General features: G+C 42.4%; 1 protein-coding gene across 1 annotated transcript; it reads left to right on the top strand.

Annotated features, from left to right (window-relative positions):
* Positions 1-15,880: 15,880 nt before the first annotated feature.
* Positions 15,881-22,962, top strand: SOX11 (SRY-box transcription factor 11). Its single transcript, XM_007053187.4, has 2 exons — positions 15,881-18,085; positions 20,245-22,962. Exon 1 carries the CDS (start codon positions 16,180-16,182, stop codon positions 17,380-17,382), a length of 1,203 nt encoding a protein of 400 aa, XP_007053249.2. The 5' UTR covers positions 15,881-16,179; the 3' UTR covers positions 17,383-18,085; positions 20,245-22,962.
* The last annotated feature ends 4,154 nt before the right edge of the window (positions 22,963-27,116 follow it).

The raw sequence follows: 27,116 nt of genomic DNA, 5'->3' as shown, positions 1-27,116 counted from the left end.
ACTGCATATTCTGCTGGAGATCCCATGACCTGTGTGATATTCAGAAACATATTCAATCTGTAAATCATTTATCTTTTGAGTTTTTATTGGGGTTTTTAATAGAAAATAAATAAAAAATAATAAAAAGCTAACTTTTGTATGGGAAAAGATTGAGTTCTACTAACATTTCCAATTCTCCAATTATGAGAATCTAAACAAAAACTCTAATTTTGAATCAACATTTCAAAACAAGAAATGTTTATTTGTTACAAAATGTCAATTTAAAATGAAATATGTTCCTCTGAGGCACTGAATCATTTCAGTTTATAGCTATATTTTTCATTTTGACATTTCCAATTCAAAACTTTTCAGAATATTTTGGGTCTTGAAAATTTTCAACATTTCAACTTCCTATTCCAATTTGGAGTGGAAACTAACTTTGAAATTATTAATTATCATTTGTACTACAGTAGCACCCTAGGGTCCGGTTTTCAACGGAAATACCTGGTCAAAAAGGGATCCTGGCTGACCGGGAAGCAGCTGGCATGTCCGGCTCCTAGGCTTAGGAGAGGTCTCGGGGGGGTCCACATGCTGCTATGCCCCCCCACCCGCAGGTGCAGTTCCCATTGGCCTGGTCAGAGCAGGGGATGAACTAGCGCAGCTAGCAGGCTGCTGTTGAGGGGTCGTGGCACACGCCTCACCCGCTGCTGCCGGCCCTCTTCTCCTCCTCACGCTCCTGCTGTGGCTGGGCTCGAACTGTGGTGTGTGCCCTGCGGTGAGCCACGGTCTGTCGCCCCATCGCCAGTACCCAGGAGTTTGAGGTATGTTCGAGGCTGCACCCCCATTCCCCTCACTGCATCACTCCCTGTCCAGCACCCCAGTCCCCCCATCCCATCCTGTCCCCCACACCTACCCATCCCACCCATCCTCTCCACCCCCATGTCCCTCACCCCCACAGCCCTGCTCCCCATTCTTCTCCATACACTGCTGCACTCCCATTATGTCCCTATACACCCCTGTGCCCCCCACATCCTCATGCACCTGTAGCCTTGTGCCTCACTCTGCTCTCGTCCTTGGCCTCTTTCCCTCCCCATCCTCTCTCCCCCACCCCACCCCCACATCTTTTCCCCTCCAGACCACCCTCCTCCCTTCCCTGCTGGGTGTCTATGTGTAGGCAAGTGTGTGCATGCATGCACTGTATGTGTGTAAGAGACTGTGTGTCTTTGTGTAGGGAGGTGCATGTATTGCTGCATGTGTATATAGCTGTGTGAATAAAATTTGCAGCCTAACTCTTTGACTTTTATTCCTTTTGCTGGCTTGTGCACAAAAAATTTGGTGACATAAACTATGTGTGTATTCATTTCATAACAAGTTTTTAAAAGAGAAGGGAACTCTAAAAGAAATGTATTCTTTCTTAAAAAGTGAATGTTGTTGTCTAGTAATTGCAGAAGAGCCAATGTATCACACATTTCTCCCCACCTTTGTCTAGCTACATCATAAACTCTTTGTTGCAGACTCTCTTTTTATGTGTATGTCCAGCACCTACCACCCTGGAGCCCTGATCTTAGTTGAGGTCTCTCGGGACTAAGCAACAATTGTAATAATAAATAATGTAGAAGTATATGTGTTAGTGCATGCTAGACGTGTACACATGAATACACGTGCGTATCTGCATGTAGGTGTGGGAGTCAGTTTCTACAGATTTATTTATATAGGTATATGGACAAGTATGCATTTCTGTGGTTGTGTTCTATGGATTTGTATTCGGGCTTCAGAAGTGGGCCTTTAAAGGACCCATTGCAGCTGTGATAATGTGTGGTCCTAATTCCACACATAAAATTACAATAACTTTAGTGAACAAAAAACATGGAGCTGGTTACGAAAAATGGGAGAGGGGAGGGAAAGAATCATGAAAACCTTTGTGAAATTTCATTTTTTTAAATGACCCTTTTTGACTATTTTGCTGGCAGCTTCGGTGTCTTGTAATAAATAAAACCTGAAATTAGCATAATACCTCTGTCAAAACAATAAATATGCCTGTTTGGGCTTTGCAGTGAAAATGAGCACATTAGCGAGGGTGGGTGAGAGCAAGCAATGAAGGGGTGTGTGTGAAATGAGTGGAGGCGGGGCCCCAGGAAGGGGCGGTGCAGGGGCGGGGCCTCAGGGAATGAGCAGGGCAGTGGGCGGGATAAGGGTGTTCAGATGTCTGGAATTAGAAAGTTGGCAACCCTATAGCACCCAGGAGCCTCAGTCATGGACAAGAAGCCTTTTGTGCTAAGTGCTGTATAAACATAGAACAAACACATGTTATTGAGCTCAATACAGGGGTAACTGGGTGCAATTTAATGGCCTGTGACATACAGGAGGTCAGATTAGATGATCTAATGGTCCTTTCTGGCTTTAAACTCCACAAATCTATGAATCAGAGTAATGTCAAAAATTTCCCACATGAACAAATTCCATTTCCCAAAGAAGGTCTCATCATTAGATTGAAGATAAATTCCCCAGTCGGATTAATGTGGTTAAGGAAGTTCTCATCTCCCCGGATTTGTCTACATGGTGTGTTAGTCTGCACCAGAGGAGTGTACATTCTTGTGCACTAAATGGCCCGTGTGGACCTTGCTGGCATTCACTAAAAGTTCCCTAGTGCACATTAATGTAAAACTATTTGAAATGGGAAATGCTGAGATCTGACTGAATAAAGACTGCAGGATTTGAATTTGGCCCCTTCCAGCTAATTCAGAGTTCCATATTCAAAAGGTTTATAAATTACTTTTATAGTGGTTACAGCCTTTCTGCGCCGACCAGGAAAAACATGTTAGCACCTTTTTAAGTGTAGAAAGGAGCTAATGTCAGGCCCAGTTCTGAATGGTGCAGAGTGCAAGTGGGAGTTTTAGGATACTAAGCATCTCTCAGGAAAAATGCTGTATTTAGCAGGATTGTGTCCACAGCTTCCAAACTCAGTGTGGACAGTACTTCAGGGTTGAGGGAAACTGGTGGGGCTTATCTATATTCCAAGAAAATGCACAACTGACAAAGCTGGTGATTTTATCCCTATTTCTGGTGCTACAGCTATCTTGCTGCAAATGAAAACATCAATATGCTGAACAGCAAATAATAGATTTTCAAGCCAGCAATGAAATGAAAAAGATATTCTTGGGTAAGAGCAGTGTCTAGATAAAATGTAAATCCAATCTCTCCATGAAGTGGTTCTGAATAATAAGAAATGCACACAGTCACTAAAAGACATTACCAGAATAACACAGAAATTGAACAAACTGTTATCAGTTGTTCTTCCTTCTTTCAGATAAAGGTAGATGGTTATCCAAAATAATTTTCCTCTTCCAGAGAATAAATTATACCAGCCTTCCCAGCTGTTTACCAGCAAAATCCAAGTTCCCTTTTCACATATTCTCTTACTAATGTTGGCCCCATTTCTGATCTCCTTTACACTGGTGTAAATCAGGAGTAATCTAATGGAGCCAATTGTCCTTATAAATGGGATTTTTAGGTGTAAATATTATCAAAGTCTGTCGGCTGTGTGGTCTGGAAGTATAAACACAAAACTGAATCGGGAAATTCTGAGTTCAGTTCCCAGTCCTACCACATTCATTATGTTATGCAGCCTATGAATCAGATTCTCTGCTCCTGTCCTGATCCCTTTATGCTATCTGAATGGTGCAAAAGAATCAGAATCAGGCCAAAGCTGTCAAGCTGAGAATTATCCTCTTGGAGAGGAAGTCTGGTACAAGGCTGATGGAGCTGGCTATTATGCCAACTGCCCCCCTTCAAGCTACTGGCAAGGCGGGGTGGGGATTGTGGGAAAGAGGAGATGTGATGGGGAGTAACGAGGGAGGGTTGGGATGTAGAGCAGAGCTCTGTTACACCAAGTCACAGCTGGTATATAGTTCCTTAGGGACATACGCCTGCTGTTGTAAATCAGAGTAGCCCCAAGGCAGACCTATCGTGTCAAGCCCAGGGCAGCTTGAAAATGAAGAAACTATATCCAGCTCCCTCCTCCCTCCTGTGCTGTTGGATCTTGGAGCAGAGGAGAATGTGGCCCAATGTCTCTGCCTCCCCCTCTGTAAAATGGTGATAATGCTTACTTACCTAAGTCACTGGGATGAGGACTGAGTAACATTGTTGTACAGCACCTTAAAGATACAAAGGCCGACATACATAGTCAATGTTGTTAATTATTATTGGTTTCAGAGTAGCAGCCGTGTTAGTCTGTATCCGCAAAAAGAAAAGGTGCCACAAGTGCTCCTTTTCTTAATTATTATTGTTTCTGTTTTGATTGAACATTTTGCCAAACACAATACATCCTAAGCCATAATGAACACCTTTCATTTGTTGCTTGGACTGATTTACAATTCCTTATGTGGAGATACTGAAAATAAGATTGGATCTCAGCTGATTTACAAAGAACATTAGTAAAATGTTTTCCTTCAAAGGGCCCCCAACATGCTTGCATTACTCACTTAAAGAGTCCCAGTGAAGTCAGTGGAACTACTTTTGTGAGTAAAAATAAATAGGATTTCTAGTGGTGTACATTTTTTGTTATTTTAGGGTTGCTTGTGACTGCTGACATTATTTAGTTATTTTAGGGGTGCTGTTTGTTTTTCAATGGCAAAATTAGGCAATGAAACTTTTTTTTGAGAGAGAGAGAGAACTAGAGAGAGAGAAAGTGGCGGAAAGATTTACATTGACTTAAAAAATAAATAAGGAATTAAAGATTTTTCTAAAGATCTTCATGAAACCTTTCCTCCATATACATATAACTAATAGGAATGTTTTGCGGTGTACTGTTTTATGAAGCAATGAAGTACTAATTTCCCTTGCAACTGTACAGATGTTGGGCTTGATTCATCTAGATTCTGCCAGCACAGACCATGGCACAGAGTTGCCAGGCATGAAAAATCTGCCCGGAGGAGGGGACCACAGTATACAAACTGCCCATAACCCCTGCCCTGCCAGCCAGCACTATCCCAAATGTGGTCAGCACAGGCCCAAGAGGGAACATTGCCAGGGCACCTGGAGGATGCATTTATTCAATGCTTCCAGCAGCCTTCCCCAACAATTTAAAGTGGCACTGTGCTTGTAGAACCTCCTCTGTTTGCTTCCCCACAGCCTCCCACAGTGCAATGTAGAAGGGGTGAATAATGTCTGTTTCTATGTTATGTGTTCAAATGTTATCCATTTATAACTGAAAATGAGAGCCACACAATTCATGCCCTCTATTGCTCTCTTTGGAAGGGGGAAGAGCTTAAAGACAAATCTTTCCAGGTGGATTCAACTGTGAGTATGTTTACATATCTGTGCCTCTGACAAATATATCAGCATTTAATCTATACCTAGTGCAGATATTTGTGTATTTTAGTTACTACCTTGTGTCTTGTTTGGGCTGTCCAGTCCAGAGCAAGCTTCTTGGAGATTTTTTTTTCTAGACATAACAAAAATCAGTATAATATCTGTGGTTTACATTATGGACTTCATATGGAGAAGTTTTATGAGTCATAAAAAATCTCCAGATAAGCATCTTAACCAGAATGTATGACTGGGAAATATTATGCAATGAAGCCTATATGCCCTAAGAGATGACAGGGTATTGATGAGCATTTTACAATGTTAAATCACTAATACGAAGCAAAATTGGCATTTTAAGCAGAGATTACCTAGAATTGGTGCAACATACAACAGCACCTTCTCCTAAGAGACCTGCTCAACCTTTTAGGATGTCAGTGCCTATAAGGGCTGCAGTGTATATATACACACACAAATGTATGCATAAAAGATCCTGAAATTTGCTTATTTCTTTGTATTGTTTTAAGTTTTGACATTGAACACAAGACAATAGTTAAACATAAAAAACTTTAAGTTTTTTATTTTATTTGCATGTAAGGTAACTTGCAAACAGGTCAATTTTCTGGCTATTTGTGACTATGCATTAAAATTCTGCTTTTATTGTATTTATGTATTCCATGCACTCTATAGAAATAAACATTGCCAAGAGTTTACATTTAAAGAGGTTTAGAAACAATAACATCATTTCTGATATCAAATATATGTAATGTAATCTTTTATGGGCTCCCCTTCAGTTTTTCAAGTACCATTTTCAGCCACTTTTGATAAAAGATATACCTCCTCTAAATTATGCTTCTACCCTAAAAAGTCACTTGGTAAAAATGACCTTGTGGGGCTCCAAATTCATTATCTCACTGATTTTCCTACCCAGTGAACTCAGTTGCAAGTACATTTCTAACTACCAGCTGCACAAACTCATCCAGAGCTCTGACAGTCACACTGGATTCCTTCCATCTTATGCATCACAGCCAGTAATAAATATTCTGTATGCCAAATTATGCCCTCAGAGGCACCTGTGCAATCCCATTTCCAACCCTGGATTTGCACAGGTGCTGCTAGAAGCATAATCTCCAATCAATGGGGTTACACAGATGTAGCTGAGGGAATCATTTGGCCTACAGACTCACTAATATTGGTGAGGATACATAAGATAGAAGGAACCCATCTTGACTTTCAGAGCACAGGGCAAATTTCAGAAGCTGGCAATTGCAAAAAACCCATCCTTTTACTTGCAAGCAGCAATTTTGACATGGACATAATGAATGTGGAACCTCATAATTCTAATTTCATAAAGTCACTTTTTAGGGTCCAAATGGTTTTATCATTTACAGAACGCCAAAAGCAAGAGTTAATTTGAAAAATTCTGAATAGGGTTTTGGATTACAATCAGACAATAAGCGTTTATTCGATTGATGTAGACTTGAAACTTGATATCCTAGTTAAGAGTTTGGTGAGGATGGAGTTTCTTTGGATTCAGACCGAATTGGTATTATCTATCAAATTTTTCTTCTGTTTCAGTTTAGTTCAGTTAATCTCTTACTCTTGATGAATCCAGTTATTTTTCTAACTCACTTCTAGGCTCCTACATATTTTTACTCTCAGAACAATACTTTTGTGAAAAGCAAACCATCAGGCAATCTGGAGGTGAAAGGCTCTGTAGTCCTTTATTCATCCTCTCAGACATCCACTTGCACAATATATTTAAAGTCACATGTAACCAGGCAGTACCCTACTAAGGGTATGTCTTGACTTGGAAAAAGGTCTGATCTTTGTGTTAGCTGACGTGGTAACAAACAAGAAGTAATATCTTAGTGAAGACAAGGAAGTTTGTAGTTTTCACATAAATTACCTGGTTGAGGTAAAGACACTGCAGGAGCCTTACTTTCTAATTCATGTTAAAAACACAGTTGCCTTGTCTTCTATAGGATTTTACCTTGTGTTAGTTACCATGTGTTAGCTAACACCAGGTAAGAAAATACTTTTTTTCCCTAGTGAAAACCAGACCCAAGCAGCTGACGAAGCTTATGTTTATTCCAGATAAGACCAATAAAGAATGTGTTTGTGATATACTCTCCGGCCTCACCTCTCTGTTACCAAACAAGTCCTTGTATCCCTTATCTTAAAACAAACCTTCCTTGACCCTATAACTGTATCACCCCATTTTCCTCCTCCTGTTTGAATCTAAACTTTGAGTTAAACCATCTCCCACAACTTTCAGGGTGTCAGCATCTGCAGTTGTCCCCGTACACTACAGATACACGTTCCAGTTTCACACCTGACAACTTCTACAAAGAAACTTTGGGAAAAAATCTATGGTACACTGAAAGTTTGGGGCCAGAAGGAACTATATGAAATTTAACATTAAAATAAACAACAGATGAAAGAGTGCCCTGATTATATTATTCATTTTAATATTTAATTAAATAAAAAATGCATTTTTTCAATTTACTTAAAGCTGACACAGAATTTTCAGATCCATGCAATAATTCTACAAAAGAATGTCCAGTGGCACCAGTTCAGATATTTTTTGATTGGGGCAAATTCCCATCCCCGCCTCACACTCAGAGCCAGATTAAGATAATGAGGGGCCTAAAGCTAATGGGAGGAAGGGCCTAAGTATGAATTACATATTGGAAAAAACATGAAGTAATCAAACATTTATCTACATACATATTTACATATTACTTATTTATGTAAAATTAACAAGTTTATTCTACTCTCACTACACTCAGTTCTTCAAACAAACAATTTTCTCCCCCAAGCTTTAGCTGTGGCAAAGTCATGAATGATGTCATCATAATTCAAAGATCTGACGATTTCATTCTCAAAGCTCAAGAGGGACAAAGTACTGAGATGCTCTTGAGTCATGGTGGATCGGAGGACATTTTTGCCGCTTGTTAGAAGAGAGAAGGAACATTCTCCATTCCAGTTAGTGATCATTAGCGACAAATACACCCGTAAAGCAGTTTCAACATTTGGGAAAGATTCTATCACATTGGATTCAGTGATAACTCGGTACATCAGAATAGATTTGCTTTCATCATCTTTTCTCTCTATATCTGAGAGTGATGTGAATTCAACACATTGAAGAAATTCTTTAGTAAAATCTACTGGGAGATCGTCTGGGTACTTCTGACATAGACGTTTGATACCTTCACTGACTTCAGAACTTGAAATGTTAGGTGACAAAGTTGTCAGTACACAAAAGGTTTTGTCAATATTTTTGTAAGCCTCGATCCGATGTTCTAATGAACTCTTCAATTTGTCGATGATTGTGATGAAGGTATTAACTCTGAAGGCCTCCTTGTCACTGAATGAGTGGGCAGTTGCATCGTAGCATGTCTTCTGTCTTTTGTGGTGTTTGGCTGACTTATACTTATGGTTAGCAGTCCTTGCAGCCCCCTAAATTTCATACTCATCAAAACTATCCTGCATTTGTTGAAGAACACTTCCAAGACACCTCATTAGGTTTACAGCAGTGGAAAGGTCAATTTGGACACTTTGCAAGCTTAGACTGCACCTGCTGAATGGCTGAAGTATATCATTCCAGACCTCACACAAAATACCAGTTTCCAATCTGCACATTGCATCACTCAGGATCTTCGCATCTTTTCTTGTTGCTGATTTTTGAGATTCATCATCTTTGATGCTCTCTAGTGCTTCAAGGATGTTGGGGTATCCCAGAACAACTGCATTCACAGCTCCAGCACTGGCACTCCACCGTGTCCCTGAGAGTGACGTGGAGACTGGGCATCCCTTTGGCAGTGAATCTTTAAGAATCATCCAACGACTGGTTGATGCAGAGAAAAGATTGTACAATTCTTGGACAAATGCAAAAAAAGAAACTGCTTCAACACAACAGTCATGGAAGACTGGTCAACAAGATTGAGTGAGTGTGCAGCACATGGAACGTAATCAACCAAAGCATTGCGCTCTGTTATCTTTGCCTGCATCCCTGAATATTTGCCACTCATATTACTTGCATTGTCATAGCTTTGGTCACGACATCCCCTTTTCCATGAGGAAATCGAGTAGGCATGAGGCAAGTTTCTCCTCTGTGTGGCTGGTGATGTTTATGAAGGTCATGAAATGCTCAACTGGTCCGCTGGGTAGCACATAATGCAAGATGACAGTCAGCTGATCTACATGTGACACATCCGGTCTTGAGTCGATGGACACTGAAATATATCCCACATCTCTGGTCTCATCTACAATGGCTGATAGTATCTTCTTTACCGACAGTGCAATTAATTCATCACAAATAGTCTTTGATAGATATGATGTATGGCCTTTTCCATGATTTATGTGTTCACTGATGTGCTGAGCTAAGAAAGGGTCAAACTTAGCGATTAGCTCTAGAACACCATGGTAATTGCCGTTGTGTTTCAATCCAACAATCTCATCTGAGCCATGAAATGGCAGACCGCGCTCAGCAAGAAAAACTATGGCTTCAACTACATGTCTGAGAACGTTCTTCCAATAAGCACGAGCTTCCAAAAACTGGTTTTCCATTTGGGTATCAATTCTGCCACTACCTTTCTTTAGGGCATGCTAACTGACAATGTATGCTGCTCACTCATTGCATGATTGGTAATGTATGCAGTATTGTTCTTCCAATCATTGAAGCCTTCGCAAAACATTCCCCACTTTTTGGTATCAGAAAACAGGGAGCAATAAAATGTATACTTTCTTCTTAGAAGGTGAATAGATGAGCCATTCTCGCTTGCCAATCTGTTTGTTAGGCTTCATCTATTCAAACATTGATTTGCTCAGATAATGATTCTGATTGATGTACTCTCGCTTCGGCAATGAAAAGTCAGCATCTAGATTCTGGCATTTCTGTGGGCCCTTCTAAGTCCAATATGCAGTGAGATCTTGACAAGTCCTGAGTCATTGGAGATGGGTATTTTTGTATTACTATCACTGGGAAAGTCTTCAGAGGAGTGCGGTGAGACTGCAGCTAGAGAAGTCACAGGAGGCTGCACCTTTTCATCAGGTGCCGGCGCAGCAGGTTCACTTGGGCTGGTTCGCTTGGACTTCCTCAGCACCAGATTTAGCAGGAGGAAGAAATGTTAGGAGAGGAGTACCTTTCAGCACTACATCTTGTCTTTGCCGTCTTTCTTTTTCCTCCTTCAATTTCTGCCATCCTGCTTTCTTTGACATGGTTTCTGTTGTCCAGTGTAGGCCGTCTGTGTACAAAGTTCAGTATTGCTTGGGCCCACAAACACTTCCTTAGCCTATAAAGACAAAATCACAACCACCATCAATTGAATTCACAATCTTGATGGATTAATTTGTACAAAGCAATATCTAATGAGACAAAAAATTTCCGCTGGCCCCACTACCATCACTCAGCTGTTACTTCAATACAGTAGAGCCTAAAAATAGGAGGGCCTAAGGCTATAGCCTTATTAGCCTATGGGTTAATTTGGCCCTGCTCACACTCCCTCCGGCAGTGACCCCATTCTGGTCTCCATTCATCTCCCCCACTCCTCCCACAGAAATCCCAGGTCTCCCTCAAGCAGGGAGTCTCCCCTCTCTTACCCACACAGTGCATGAGCCAGTGCCACCAGAAATCGAATTCTCAGCAGACTCCCCTGCACTCCATAGTACAGGAGCAGACTCCTTGTGTGGCAGGTCGCAACACCATTTGGCCTGACCACCCCTTCATCTGGATGGAGGGGACTCTGGGCCAAATTTCAGTGATCTTGTGACCCCCTGTCCCATGTTGCAACACCACTCACTGAAATATGGCCCAGCTGCCTGTCTGCCTGTACAGAGCGGCAGACAGGTAAAATTTCAGTGATGTTGTGATCACGTAGCCAGCAGCAGCTGACCTGATTTAGTATAGGACCACTGCTTAAGAATGGTCAGACTATCCCCTCACCAAGCTCTGCAGCCAATGAAACTTTGATCAGATGCAAAAACTTTGCAGAGTGGTGGTGTTGGTGGTGAATATGCACAAAATGCAGGGAGCCTGTCATCAAATTTTATCTAGCATGCCACACTGCGCTTTTGGTATCAGAACAACTGTTGACTCATACCTCCCACGGTTGTAGAAACCCAGCTCTATTTCTTCAACAGCAGACATGACATATCTGTGAGTCAAACTTAATTCTTATTTTGGCAGATATCCCATTAGAAGAGCAGTACATAGGGGCAGGGCCGGATTAACTCTCCTGTGACCCAGGGCTATTAGATTTTGTGGGGCCCCTGTAGACAAGTCTCTTTCCTGGGAGGGAGTTTGGTGCAGGAGTGGATTCTGCCCTGTGGCAGGGGGTGGGGTGCAGGAGTGGGTGGAAGGTGCAGGCTCCAGCCAGGAGGCACTTAACCACAGGTGGCTCGCTGCCGGCAGCGCAGCAGGGCTCAGGCAGGCTGCCTGCATGCCATGGCCCCACGCCACTCCTGGAAGTGGCTGGCTGCTAGCACGTCTCTGCAGCCCCTGGTGGGGAGGAGGGCAGCGTGTCTCTGTGTGCTGTGTGCGCCTGGCCAATGGGAGCTGTGGGGACAGTGCTTGGGGCAGGGGCAGCATGCGGAGCTGCCTCCCTGCGCCCCACCAGGGGCCACAGAGATGTGATAGCAGCTGGCCACTTCCGGGAGCAGCGTGGGGCCACGGCATGCAGGCAGCCTGCCCGAGCGCCTCTCTGCACTGCGGGACTATTAGCGGCCCAGAGTTAGAGATCACTGCCTGTGATTTATTTTTGTGGGGGCCCCCTTGAGCAGATGCCCTGGGCTGCAGCCCCTAAAGTCCCTGCCTTAATCCGGCCCTGCATAGGGGAGTCTGCTTCTCCACATAGATCACTACGGTAGTGGTTTTTTAGTCTCAGGTGCACTCCTGAGGGCAGACCCAGCCCCTTATTCATTCTACAGAGACCTTTTCCTGCGCAGCAGCAGATCTCTGAAATCTGCAAGACACTCACTTTCTTGCCTGTCGCGATTAGTCGTCAGCCCTGTTTTTCAAACTTCATCATCTCTCCAGCACCACCCTCCAAAAAAAATAATCAGACAGAAGATCAACATTAAGAAGCCCGCAAGAGCAGTATATCTGCTTAGAATTAAAAGACCAGTTTGAAAGATTTTTAAATGTTGTCAAAATACACCAAAGGCACTCAAAAAAAATTTTAAAAAAAGAGAGGAGGGGTTATGTAGAAGCCTTTATAGTATTTATATTCATCTTTACAAAGGAGACAAACTCAGACAAGAAAAATGTTTCAACCAGAATAATCTTCTTTACGTTGCAATGACAGTGGTAAAAAGAAGGAAGTAATCTGGCCTATTTTTCCCCTCCACTAGTGATAGCAGTAAAGTTTTTTCTTCTCTGATTTTGGAGTGTTATTGCTATTTGACTACATTAAAAGTTCTGGTAGTTAAAGGCCTGATCCTGCGATGTTTTCTAGATGGCACCCCAGTCATGAAAGGCCCTATATTTTTGTTTGGCTTCTTAATCACATTTAGAACTGATTGGAAATTTTCCATTGAAACAGATTTCCATCAGAATTAAATCAAAAACTTTCATAGGAACATGCCAATTTCATCAAAACTTTATTTCATTTTGATAAGGTCAAAATGTTCTGTTTTGACTTTATCGTTTCAACTTTTATGTTCTTATAAATTACAATACATGTTATAATTATATGGTATAGCATAAAAGTCAAAATAATAAAGTTGAAATGAAAAAGTTGAACCTTAGCAAAATGAGATGTTTTGATAAGGTCAAAAAAATATTTCACAAAATTTCTGAGATTTAAACTTTTCACTCTGATTCAGAACATGACCAAATCTCAGAATTTCCCACAGAATGGAAATTCCATTTTTCGACCATCTCTACTCACGTTATTTATTTAAATTTAAAATAACAAAAAGAACATAAGAACAGACGTAAGAATGGCCATATTGTGTCAGACCTATGGTCCATCTAGCCCAGGATCCTGTCTCCAATAGTGGCCAGTACCAGAGTTTCACAGGGAGTGTACAGAACAGGGCAGTTGGAGTGATCCACCTCTGTCTTCTGGTAGTTAGAGATTTAGTATCAACCCAAGCAAGAGGTTACATCCCTGATCTTGGCTAACAGCCATTGATGGTCCTATCCTCCATGAACTTATCCAGTTCTTTTTCGGAACCCAGTTATACTTTTGGACTTCACAATATCCCACAGCAATGAGTTCCAAAGGTTAATTGTGTGCTGCATGAAAACGTATTTCTTTGTTTGTATTAAATCTGCTGCCTCTTAATTGCATCATGTGGCCCCTCATTTTTATATTGTGGGAAAAGTTAAATAACACATCACTAATCATTTTTTCCACACTATTCATGATTTTATAACCTTCTATCATAATCCCCCTTACTCGTCTCTTTTCTAAGCTTAACAGCCCCAATCTTTGTAGTCTCTCTTGATCATCTTTGTTGCCCTTCTTGCAACTTTCCAGTTCCATCTTTTTTTGAGATGGGGTGACCAAAATTGGACACCGTATTCAAGGTATGGGAGCACATGCATTTATACAGTCGCATTTTGGTATTTTCTGTCTTAGTTTCTGTCCCTTTCCTGATAGTTTCTAACATTCTGTTAGCCTTTTTGACACTTCTCCAAGGTTCTAGGCACCGTGACATCACTAATAATAAAATCCCAGCAGCCAGGAGTCATTTCACAGGAACTCAGCCAGCCAGACATCTACAGAGACTCCTTTCCACCCCTTCATCATTGTGGGACGCATACCCTCACCCTCTCCAAAACCCCTATCAAACAGATGGCATTTGCAGTGTGTCCATATGGGCACGGAATTCAATCTACTTCAGACTAGGTGGGGAGAAACCAGAGTCGTGAAGCCTTCACAGAGAATGCCCAGCAACCCTCTCTCCCTCTTTTATAATGAAGGGAATTCTACTCAGGCTCCTCTGATGACCACAGTGGTGGCAGTATTACACAGGGAAATAGGCAATCCCTCAGGTAGGCCAGGCTTTAAAGAGTCTGCTCCCCCTTGTTAGGAAGATCTATTTTTATATATATACTATAAGTCATAATATTTTATGATAGGCTGACTCATACCATTCACATTTTCCTTTTTACCTCATACAACCCAGATGATAAACAATAACCATTATTATGGGTTAGAGTGGGTCATTAGGCACCGTCATGGGGAGGACTGGGAAGCATTGTGCCTCAGAGACAACATTTCTCACATGGCCCCTTTTTGTTATGGGGGCAGTAATTTGCAAAACTACTTTTCCCATCCTATACTCTCTCTTCCCTCCATTCTCTGCATCTGGACAGTGCTTGGGGAGGTATAGGATGGAGAGCTATGTTTCTGCCTCTTTCCCACCCTTCCTACTCTTTCCCTACAGGGAGTATCTGGTGCTTAGACCTTCCTATCTCCCCAGCATCTGGAGCTAACACGTAGATAGCCTTACAGCACCATGAAATTGAAAGGTGGCGGGGGGTGGGGGGGTGGGGAGAAACTTGCTCCTCTTAAACATGTTTTAAGTACCATCTACGCACCCTGATTTGTTAAGGGTGGATTTAAATCACCATGTGACACAGTGCCCTATTTACTCTGGTTTACTACCAGCCCGGGGGAAAAAAGGCTAATTATTGGCATTATGGTCTAGTCGAAATTAGGAAGTGAAAATAAATGATTCATGACAGGCAAAGTACTGTTTTTATGCAATTAGATTGTTTAACGTATGCTATATTTTTCATGATTTAAAAAAAATGATCACAGGTGTGAGTAATGCCAGAGGTGGCCATGGGTCAATTTGTGCCTGTAAATGTCACAGCCACCAGATTTTGAAGTCCGAAACATCCACACATCTCAAATAGGTGTCATTGATCTTAACTGATCAAAAGCAAAACCGTTGACTGTTTCTCCTGCTATTGGTTTAAGAAAGGCAGATAGAGAACCATGAGTAAAGAGGTGATGCCTTGGCTGTGGGGGAGGTTCGGAGGAAGAGAATAAGAGAAAGAAGGGATAAAATAGACACTATGCAAACACGAGAATGAGAAATCAGCACTTTATCTTTAAATTGATTTCTTTGCCTTGCAAAAAAGTAACTAGCTGCATGCCTTTGAAAAGCTTGTAGTGTTAAAGCGCCACCTTCAGTTACTTGGAAGCACAGAGAGCAGATGCCCGGAGGATGCACCTCAGTCCCTAGGACATGAGCTCACCCAGCCTGACTGCACTAGGCAATGGGAAATAATCGCACCAGATTCACATCCACTATCCCACATTCTCTAGCAAAACAAATTGCTATGCTTTCTAATAGCCAGCCCAGGAGGAGATGGTGAAAGCATTAATACAACCCATCTTAAATGACCCATGCAAGTCATTTTTAATATATGTATATTAAGATTAAGCTCCCAGCCCAGCCTCTTCCAATTCCACACCTCCCCCACTAAAACGGTGCGATAGGCGGGTGGCGCATGTGGGGGACTTCAATAAAGGCAGAGGGGAGGAGCCAGTGGGAGGAGCCCGAGTTACACCATTGGCTGGCTGGGGGAGTGATGTCACTCATATGAAACCCTGATAACTAGTTCGGAGGGGACCCGGCCGCAACTTTTGCAGAAGGGGGCGTGTGATCTAGTGAGAGCTCGGGGTCCGGGCGGCTGCCGGTGCTGCTGCCGCCGCCGCCGGGGGGAGGGGAAAGAGCCGAGCCGCAGAGAGTCCCAGTCCTGCGGGTGCCTGGTGCAAGGGGAGCAGAGACGGCAGTGTGCGAGCGGGGAAGGAAAGGCGCAGGAGAGACCTTGCAACTCGCACGCGGGGCTTCGCCTTGTGACTCCCGAGGGCTCGTGTGGCGGGGCAGAGAAAGGGCTGGCACACACAAAGAAATCGCTCCAAGCCCGGCATGGTGCAGCAAGCAGAAAGTACAGAGACTGAAAGCAATCTGCCCAGGGAGGCGATGGACACCGAAGAGGGCGAGTTTATGGCATGCAGCCCGGTCGCTTTGGATGAGAGCGACCCGGACTGGTGCAAAACGGCTTCAGGGCACATTAAGAGACCGATGAATGCGTTCATGGTGTGGTCTAAAATCGAGAGGAGAAAAATCATGGAGCAGTCTCCGGACATGCACAACGCGGAGATCTCCAAGCGCCTGGGCAAGCGGTGGAAAATGCTGAAGGACAGCGAGAAGATCCCCTTCATCCGGGAGGCGGAGAGACTGAGGCTCAAACACATGGCCGATTACCCCGACTACAAATACAGACCCAGGAAAAAGCCCAAAATGGACCCATCAGCCAAGCCCAGTGCCAGCCAGAGCCCGGAGAAAAACGCACCCACCAGCAGCAGCAGCAAAAGCGCCAAGAGCTCCAGTAAGAAATGTAGCAAGCTGAAGTCCTCCTCCTCCTCCTCTCCCGCCAAGCCCGGGGCTAAAGCCACCCACCCCGGGGACTACGCGGGGGAGGACTATGTCTACGGCACCCTGAAAGTGAGCAGCAAAACCGTCAAGTGCGTCTTCATGGACGAGGAGGAGGAGGAGGAGGAGGAGGAGGACGAGCTGCAGCTCAGGATCAAGCAAGAGGCGGAGGAGGAGGAGGACGAGGAAGACGAGCAGCAGCAGCAGCGGCGATATAATGTAGCCAAAGTCCCGGCCAGTCCCACCTTGAGCTCCTCGGCAGAGTCCACCGAGGGGGCCAGCCTGTACGAAGAGGTGAGGGGCGGCGCCGCCTCGCACGGCAGCAGCGGCAGCAACAGACTGTACTACAACTTCAAGAACATCACCAAGCAGAACACCCAGCAGCAGCCCAGCCTGTCCCCGGCGTCTTCCAGGTCCATCTCCACCTCCTCCTCCAGCAGCGAAGAGGCGGACGACCTGATGTTCGACCTGAGCTTGAATTTCTCCCAGCACCCTCACGCCGCCTCGGAGCTGGGGGTGAGCTCCGCTTCGGGGAACCTGTCTCTGTCCCTGGTGGATAAAGATTTGGATTCGTTCAGCGAGGGCAGCTTGGGCTCTCACTTCGAGTTCCCCGATTACTGCACCCCGGAGCTGAGCGAAATGATTGCAGGGGACTGGCTGGAAGCGAACTTTTCCGACTTGGTCTTCACTTACTGAGCCGCGGGAAGGCGTGTCGCTGGTGAGAACAACCGAGCAGAGAAATCGGAGAGGAAAGATGATGCTGGTGATGATGTGATGGAAGTGGGGGAGTAAAAAATGAAATAATAAAATGTCTTCTTTTCTTTTTCTTTTTTTCTATTTTTTTTTTTTTTAAGTCTCAAAGTTAGTTCCAAACCGAGCCCGGAGTTATGATTTTTTTTTTAATTTGGTGATCGCAACAACAACAAAAAGGCATGGGGGACTGGGGGAAAAATGATTCAGAAGTCGATGTTCGAAGCTTGTCGGTCTGTGATTGAAGTCTGGAAGATGGTCTGCAAAGAAGTCTTTTGGCAGCACAACTGTTACTCAAGGGGGTTGTGGATTTTTTTTTTCCCGCGAGAGATCTTAAAAGAACTGTTCTGATTTGATTTTTTTTTTCTGAAAGGGACCATTGCAACTTTTTTTGGAGGGAGAAAACTGATGTCTTCTATGCATCCGATTCTTAACAAAGCTGCAGGGAGCTTGAAAAAATGCAGACTGTACAAACGCTTACAAAAAGAAAAAAAAACTGTGAACTGACTTAAGATCAGAGTTTACTTTTCAGATCAAATTGTCTATGGTTTTACAAATGTGATTTCTACTTGCCAACTTTTTTTTTGTAACTTGTTCCCTTATACCTCCTTGATTGAATACCAGACAGCCTAGACCTCAGTACAAAAAGGTATTGAAACATTTTTGATACATAACAGACCTCAGTCTTTTTTAAAAATTAATATATTTTCAGGCGTATTTTTGTACAGTGAAAAGGGAACATTCTTGCTGTGTTTTTTCAGTAAGACTTTTCAGGCACTTCTTCCCTTTTATTTTTTTTCTTTTCTGTTTTTAGCATGCAAGTTTGTTGGTACGTTACGTCCTGGTTTTAAAAGGATTAACATTTTAAAAATAATCCTTGCATCTAAAGGCCTTGTGGTTTAAAACAAAAAAAGAAACTTTTTTGTACAGCTATAGTTCAGATTTGTTCAATATTTGTAGGTAAAGATTTATTGAAAATGGTGATATAGACCTCAGAGCTGTTATCTTAGTTTAAAAGATTGTATATGTACTGTACTATAGTAGGACTTTATGTATCTCATACGCTGTGATATGTGGATGGGGCCCCAGATGGAAGGTATGAAACTGGATTCTCGATTTTTAGCAAAAAAAGGCACATAGTTAAAAAAAGTTTCTCATTTTGTGCAATATAATCTAAAGTACAGACCATCTGCATATTTTGTAGCAAATGATGGCAAAAGCAGACTTGTGCACTGTCAACATCATTGCCTTTTTTTTATGCTGAAAGTCTGTATCTTGACAATTTTAATAAATCAGCTGGAACTGATAGAAACTCGAATCGCTATTAGTGTCTGTAGAAGTAACGCTGGCGATGCCCTGTGCCCACGCCCCACCCGCGGAGCTGTAGGCGGCTGTGTCTGCATGTAGCCAGGGGGGAGAGCGTTAAGACAGCTTTTTATTCCACAAACGTGTGAAATCGCTGATTTTACCCCCCTCCCCGCTCCCCCATCCAGCTTTCCGCGGCCAGCTACCCTAGAAGGGGGGACCCCGGGGGTGGCTGGCCCTCAGGAGCCCATAGAAAGATGGCGGGGAGCATCTCGGAGAACGTGATTCCAGGCACGCTTGAGTGTTAGCTTCTCTGCCCGTTTACCTGCCTTCTGTCGTTGCTGCATCTCCCCTCGGCGAAGGGCGGGGGGCATCCCAGCTGAGTGTGGCTAGCGGAGGGGCCCTTTGCCGAGGGGGGATTCTAGCCCTCTCCCCATCTCCGGGGCGGGCGGGTAAGGACACCTTTCAGGCTGCGATCTGTGCGCGTAGGAGGCGGGGATGGCGCTGGCTTCGCTCCCCCGAGTGGCAGGGCTCGGCTCTCCGGAGGGCAGCCTCGGGGGCCGGTGCTAGCTCGCTCCCTGCTCGGCCTGGGGGAGTCTCCCTCAGGCTCTCGGGGAGGGGGCTGCGCTGGCTCCCGGGGTCCCTTCCACGTGGGCTGGGCTGTGCGGCGGGCCAGGCTGGCTGTGCGCGGAGGGGGTGTGTCCGGCCATGTGCGGCTAGCGAAGGCGGGCGCGCTGGTTATTTTTAGCAGCTTCTCTCCTACCCCCCACTCCCCCCCCCCGCCCCGCCAGTCTTAAACTGGGGAACCGGGCGAAGGAGTCGGGGTGCAGCGGCGGGGAGGGACCGGAGAGCGGCTGGCTCCCCCTGGGCGGGGCGCGCGAGCCTCCCCGCCTTTTTCCGCCCCCCACGCCGGCCGGGGCATCACGGTGCTGGGCTGGCGGCTGCTTCCCGCCTCCCCGTGCATCCCTTCCGCAGGGGCAGGCGAGGCGGGTCGCAGGGAGGCAGCAGCGGCCGGGTGCGGGGCTTCCAAGCCGGGGAGGCCGGCCGCAGCCGGGGGACTCTGTTCAAGAGGGGGCGGGCAGAGGCCTCCAGTTTGCCGCAGGGGCGGAGGTGCAGCCAGCTTTGATCTCTGCCCTGTCCCTTCTGTGCAGGGCTTCCCTCCTCGCCCGAGCCGGGCGCGCACAGGCGCTGCTGGCCCCGAGCTCGCGGAGCCGGAGCGATCTGCCCCCAGCCAGCTCTGCCTCTGCCGCCCTTCTCTTTGAGCGGCCTGGGCGGGCCTGTAGCTACCGATGCCCTGCCCAGAGCGTGCTGCCGCCCTCCTCGGCCGTGCCACGGCGCTAACCTCCGCCCCGCCGGCAGCTGGAGAACCCAGGGGATCTGCTCCAATTCCCTCTTCTTTGCAGTTGCCTTTGCCTGTCTGAGAGCTGGGGCGTGGGAAGGGCGGATGTGAGCGGCTGCTGCAGATGAACAGACTTTGTAAATGTGCATTTTTTTCCCCCTTAGGAGCCGTCAGATTTCAGTTTTACACTTTGAAAGAACTGCTGATGGCAATAAACAGACTCAAGGTGGAAGTGTGTTTCTCAAGAAGTTTACTTTTTATCTGATAGGCATTGGTCGATCCTTTTATCTTTTTATCCACTAATAAATGATCCAGCTGTTTACAAGGACAATTCACTGTGCTGGTAATTTTGGTGGCAACCACTGCTACAGGCTTTCAGACTTGCTGAAAATGAAAATCCTGCATACATATTTGTAAGGCATAATAAAACACAACATTTAAACCTGCATGCATGTTATGTTTAATCAAAGACAACTCTTAGGCATTTAAGTGGTGAGATAGCTACTTTAGGTTAGTTAAATAATCTGGTAGTTAAATGATTCATATAATCTGATCTCTTTCTCATAATAATAATAATTTAAAAAACTTACTCATGAGTCTAAATAAAAGCTTTTTGGCCTAAATCCTTGCTATCAGAAAAGAGATGTAGAGTATCTGGGAATCTAAATTTATGTCTTGCATTGTGATAATTCTTTATGAAAAAAAACTGTTTTAAAACAAACAAGTACAACACACAAAATACCCTTGGCAATGGATAGTCCTCAATAAAACAGAATTTCTTGAATTTTAAGTTTTTTTGGTCTCAAATGATTAGTATGTTCTCTATATAATTACTTAGCAATTAGACTGAAAACAAATGACATTTATCTCTTCTAAGGCAAAAAGAAAAAAAAAAAGAAAGAAAAAGAACTAAAGTGCTCTACAGCCTAGCTATTAGCTGTCCTACTGTTGAAAACCAGTTCATGTTCATGGGCTAGGGTGATAGCATTAGATGATCATATTCCAATCCTTTAAAACTGAGCCAAAATTCTCTTAGCAATTCTTCAAGCTATCATGAGAGGGTGTGGACAATTTCTTCCACTCCCTTCTTTCTGATATGCATCCTTGTTTATTAAAATGATAGGCAGTGTAATTGAACATTTGTGTTTTGCAAATGTTCAGTGAGTTATGTATTAATGATGGTCAAATCTAAGCTGGATTCAGTTTGTAATAAGGTCTATGTTTCAGCTCACAAAAATTTTTGGAGGAAATTTTTACAATTATCATTACAAAATATTGATCAAGAATAACTAATTTGAAATATCCAAGTATAGAGCAGTCAGGCAGATTTTAAAGAGCAACAGGTCTACTTTAGTCAAAGGAAATAAACACCCTGCCAAAAGAGTCTTGGCTTTTGGAAGGGAACATGTAAAATTAATATTTTGAGTGACGATGCAATGTACAGGGGGACAGTACATATTTTTTTTCCCCAAAAAGTTTGACATTTCATTCATTTGAGAGCTTAACTTTGCATATTGCCCAAGGAAAATGAATGAGTATTCTAATTAAGCCACGAGACTTTTAGGGCTAGAACTTGCTCCTTGTTGAAATCAAAGCCTGAACTCCCACTCATTTTAGTGAGAGTAAGAGCAGTCTTACAGTCACTAAAGATCACATCAGCTAGGTTATCCTCATATTTTATGTGTGGGGTGTTTCTGGTCAAATTGAATAATCCTATTCCCAGTTTTTCCTTTTAAGTATGCATATGAATTCTTGTTGACTACCCTCTTGGAGAAATCTTTATGTTCCAGGCTTAGTGTCTCCCATTTACTTTCTTATTGCTGCCCCTGTTTTCATTTGGTCTCCGTAAAGTACTTTTCTTTGTGTAAGCAGACTTATGGGCACAAAAGAAGAAACTCAGCTTTTTCCAATTGGAAAAAACAACTTAGGATCTCACTTAAATATCAGACCTAGAAAAAGGTGGTGGTATTTTTTAGATTTTTGAAAATGAACGTTTTTGGAAAGTTAACTTCAATTGACATTTTCCCTTTTGGTTGCTGTCTTCTGTTTATTCTCTCAACTGTAAAAGTACTAACTCACAGTAAATTGTTTAATTCCTTTAAAAGGACAATATTTTTCAAATTTAACAGGAAGACATATTTAAAATGTCTTTTAAATGTCTCGTGGTCTAAAGTGTAGGCATCCACATCCACCCAGGGTAAACTTCCCCAAAGGTAGAATCTACTGAATGTGGTTTGCATCTGTGTGTCCTGCTTCTTCACTTACACAAGTATAAATCAAGTGCAACTCTATAGTTATTCTAGTGTGAAACTCCTGTGAGGTAAGAATCAGGGCCATGTAGTTTTCAGCTATTTGATACTCTGTTATAGTTCATTCATTTTCTCTCTAACCTTGCCACATCTTCATATTGATGCCCTGGTATGCGCTTATACCTGCATTTCTTAACAAAAATTCTCATTGAGCTTAATGAGAGTTTTTTGCTTCAAGAAAGATGTGCGGAATTGGGTCCCAATTCTTCCTGTTTTTTTGAAAAACGTAGTTCTCTTTCTAAATTGCCCTTAATCTTCACTTATGATAATGACCAGAAAGAAACTCCCTATACTGAGATGCCTTACATTTCAACTATACAATTTTATTCCTTCAATTTCTCTTTTTTCCCAAATTTCAGGCTGTGATTTTTAAAATTTATTATTTTTTTACACACTACCTGTATCAATTAACTGCCTAATTAGTTTTATCTTCTCTACATGGATGCAGTGAATTTGTAAGAGAATTTCACAAGCAAGTAGTTTTTTAGTGAGTTTAAAGTAAATAGAGTTTTAAAGACCTATTTTTATATTCAATATAAAGCACAAATGTGCAGAAAGTGTAGAATGACTTACGAAAAAGGGAAACAAAACTTGTATTGTTTCATGTATAAAAAGTAATACCTTCATTGGGTAGAGTTTCTCTTAGGAAACCCAATACTTATGCCAGTGCAAAGATAGGAATATTTTAAAAAGTCTTAGAAGATTGTGATTGACAGCAGTTTCAAAGCAATGACTTCTCTATATGAAAGTAAACCCCTAAAGCAATATGGTCAAGAAGGGGTGAGTGGTTTTCAATGATGAACAAACAACCTGGAAGTGTGAGAATGGAGGTTCCAGTGCTTATTATTTAATCAAACTTTTTTGTGCTTAGCTATTATATCTGGATTTTCTGTGAAGTGAAATCTTGCAGGGTGAATGAACATGAGGAAATCAAGCTACTAAGATTTGTGAACCTCCAGAAATTAAGACTGGTTTGATTATCATGGTATCACATTATAGTAACATTCACCTCACAGAAAATCAAAACAACAGTGATTTACCATCTGAAGAAATTTGATCAAATAATAAATACTATTCCAGGAACTTCTATTATCACAATTTGATTTTGTTTCCATCTTCCTGCGTATCTCCAAAGCCAACTTGCCTCAACTCCTGGGTATACCAGGGAGAAGAGTTATATGCCATTGTTAGCTCATTTGCAATTTCTATCTGGTTTTGCTCTTGTACATATGTTGGAGTTTTGGAGTCTCTAAATAAATGCTGTGATACTTTTTTCGGGGGGGGGGGGGCTGTTTTAAAATGGAGGCCTATTTTTCCAATGTGGGACATTTGATGGTTACAACATTTCAAAGATGTTGCATGATGGCCACAGTGGGGAAAACTGAATGTTTTAGAGCCGTTTTTCAGCATGACACTTTTAAAATATGTAATTTCAAAGCCTTTTCAAAGGCCACATGAAATTCATTTTCATAGACACTCCAGGTCTGGGGGGGAAAGCTGAAAAGTACTTTTGTTTAGAAGTCTGAGTGATGGTGGGGGGGAACCTTTTCTTAAGGTTTTGCATGCCAGTGCACGGCCTATTGCTATGAGATAGAAAGAAGAGGATAAGGCTGCTTGAGGCAATGCACTGGAGGACAAAGTGTTTTCTAGCACTAGTAAAAGAAAATGCATGGCAAAGTTTTGTCTTCTAGTAGACTATATAGCATGCAGAGTTTAGTATGTGTCAAAACAGTGTATGACATTGCTGTATCAAAGTTGTAAAATTAAGCATTATTTATTGAAAACTATGTATTTTTTTTGTAAAAACCTGATCATTTAGAGGATTAATATCAGTGACTTTGTGCTAGTGCTACAATCTTAACCAGCTTCTTTACTACAGTACTTGATATGCAGTGTTAATGCTCAGGGTTGAAAACAGTCCACTCCAATGTCTTTTTTTGCAAGAGTTTTTAAATAAAGGAACAACATAATACAATTGTTCAAAAGACTCTAATAAAATTGTGTGATCAATCTTCATATGTGTTTTTATGTGGATTTTTTCCCCCAGTTTTTATTTGCTAAATGCAATTCAATTATTAGTGGGGCTCCATTCTTCATTCTGTGAGCACCCAATACTTGTATTAAAAGGGAATGTTGTGTCTTTCTTTCAAAACCAACATGGCACACAGTCCTGACCAGGGTAGCATGTGCAGACAGTGAATGCTGTTCTGTGCACATCCAAAAGACAGTGAAGTGAAGAGACAATTTTCTTCTTCCTCTCTCTCTTTCTCTCTCTTTTTTCTTTTTTTCTTTTTTTTTTTGGTTAGAACTTCGGATAAAAAACAAAGTGTTTTATGTAAACATTTCAGATATGTTTCAAAGTAGAACATGAAAGAAAGAAATAAGATAGATTAAATACCAGCAAACCCCAATTCTCTTGTCTTTTTCTACAAACAGTTTACAGTCTAAATGTATTTTGGCATAGAAATAAATCATTCTGTATTAAGATTCTAGATATGAAAATGTTTTTATGAAAACCTGTAATTGATTCTTGGAACTATAATAAGGTGTTTTAATGTGTTTATGTGGTGAGAGTTTGTTGTATATTAAATATGGTTTTATAGAAATGATTGTGTTATATTGTAACATTCAAAATGCACAATAGCACAACCCATCTGTTGCTAAAATTCAACCTCCAAAGGTCTTACATGTACACATTTCATCATTCACCAAAGGACAAACAAGACTTGTACCGGGTTAACTTTTGTTTAATATGTATATCTTCAAAGATTGACTTGGATATGTAAATATAAACCTGAAAACTTTGTTGTATTCACATCTTGATGTATGGTGGGGTTGTAGCTTCCTGCATGTAGGAAAGGATCATAAGCTCTTTGATCAGTGCCTATTTTGTTGTTGTTGTTCTCTCTTTGTATAACACCTAGAACAATGGGGTCCTGTTCCATGACTGGAACTCCTAGTAGCTATGATAATGCAAATAATAATTAATAAAGTCAACAGTAGAAAAGCCAATGGGAGCAGGTTAAGGCCTCCAAACCTGAGAACAGACTCTTACCTGTACAATTGATTCATCAAGTAAAAGAGTTCCTTAGATATTCTGGAGCATTAGGACATCTTGAGCAGAAAAAAAAAAAAAATCACTGTGGTTAGCTGTCTTATTTCCTAAGGCTGCTTACTGAAGAAATAATAATGCCTACCTAGCTTTCCAAGAGTATGGAGAGCATTTTAAGATATGATTCCTTTAAAAAAAAGCACGCTTCCCATGAATAAGCTGTTTATTATCTGCATGTGGTTATCAGACAGTGTGGTGTAGTATAAAGGTTTCATCTGTATGCATTTGGGATAGACATAGGGGCATTCATGGGCACATGTTGGTCATTCCAGACCCGTGCCAATACAGCCTTTATACAGCACCACACCATCATTTATTCTGTATATACTACAAACGTTACACAAAAGCTATTTTATAATTGTTTTACAGAGTTTTAAAACAATGTTTTGGGTAGAGTGACCAGATGTCCCAATTTCACAGGGAGAGTCCCAATATTTGAGGCTTTGTCTTATTGAGACCCCCATAACCTCCCATCCCCATCCCGATTTTTTCACACTTGCTATCTGTAGGATAGCGTAGGACTAATTTTTGAATCCTTATGCCTATAAAGCCTTAGTTACTCTAAATCCCACTGTACAGCACCAAGAAGCAAGGCAAACATAGAAATCTCTAAAAATAGCATAAAATAGCTTATATATATTTTAAAGTGTCACAATTTTATGGTCCAGTATGTTAGGATCTTCCAGAGCTAGAAACCAATGTCCTGTATCTCATTAAAAAGCTAGAAATATCCATGTTCCAGTGGTCAAGTTGCAATTTTCTAGCTTGTGGGTCTACAGGATATCAGACCTTAAAATCTACCTCTGGGCCAGGACTGAATATTGCCTATCTTGGGTCTCAGACCAATGGTACCTTTGGGAGGGAATTTCCATAGTGGGGAGGAGGGGGGGAGGAAACATTAATCTGGGAGGTTATTGGTACTATTTTTCATATTCCTCTGCCTGTAAAGACCAGGTTTTTAATCACCATTGATGGGATTTTCACACTCTGTTTCCATTGATGTCAGTGGTAAATCTTCCTTTGTCTCCCATGGGAGAAATAAGCTGACCCTGAGTGCTTTTGAAAACTCTTAACCCGATTCCATCTGTCCAGGCCTGTGAGTGAGAAAATTCTATGCATTTTAGAAACCACTAGAATTACTAAAATAGGGTTTTTATACATAATCTTACGAGTTTAAGATTTATATGAGATCCTACTAGTGCTAGAAGCAAATGTGGTGTGTGCCCCACTGGAAAGTTAGGAGTCTCTCCTAGCCAGTTGTATACATTTGTTTCTAGAGTTGATGGGTCATAAGACATCAGACCTTAAAACTGTCAGTTTTGGAGGTATTGTCTGATTAGAGCCTTGGGTCAGTGTTACTTGATGGAAGAGGGTTTGGGAGGAAAGAAAGAAAGATTCTTCCAGCAAATTGGTTTTGGTGACTGACTGATGTTGTTTTGAAATTTGGAATGTCGGAAGTTATCTCAACAGAGATGGATGCATATGCAGACACAGTCACAGTAGGTAGACACAGTCAAAGGTACATGTCAATAATACATGCCGTTTATCACATAGATAACACCACCACTTAGAGAATTATTCACACGCATGTATGTGTGTACATATGAAAGTGATT

Source organism: Chelonia mydas, chromosome 3, assembly GCF_015237465.2.
Source record: "Chelonia mydas isolate rCheMyd1 chromosome 3, rCheMyd1.pri.v2, whole genome shotgun sequence".
Lineage (NCBI taxonomy): Eukaryota > Metazoa > Chordata > Testudines > Cheloniidae > Chelonia > Chelonia mydas.
This window is presented reverse-complemented; position numbering and strand designations above follow the sequence as displayed.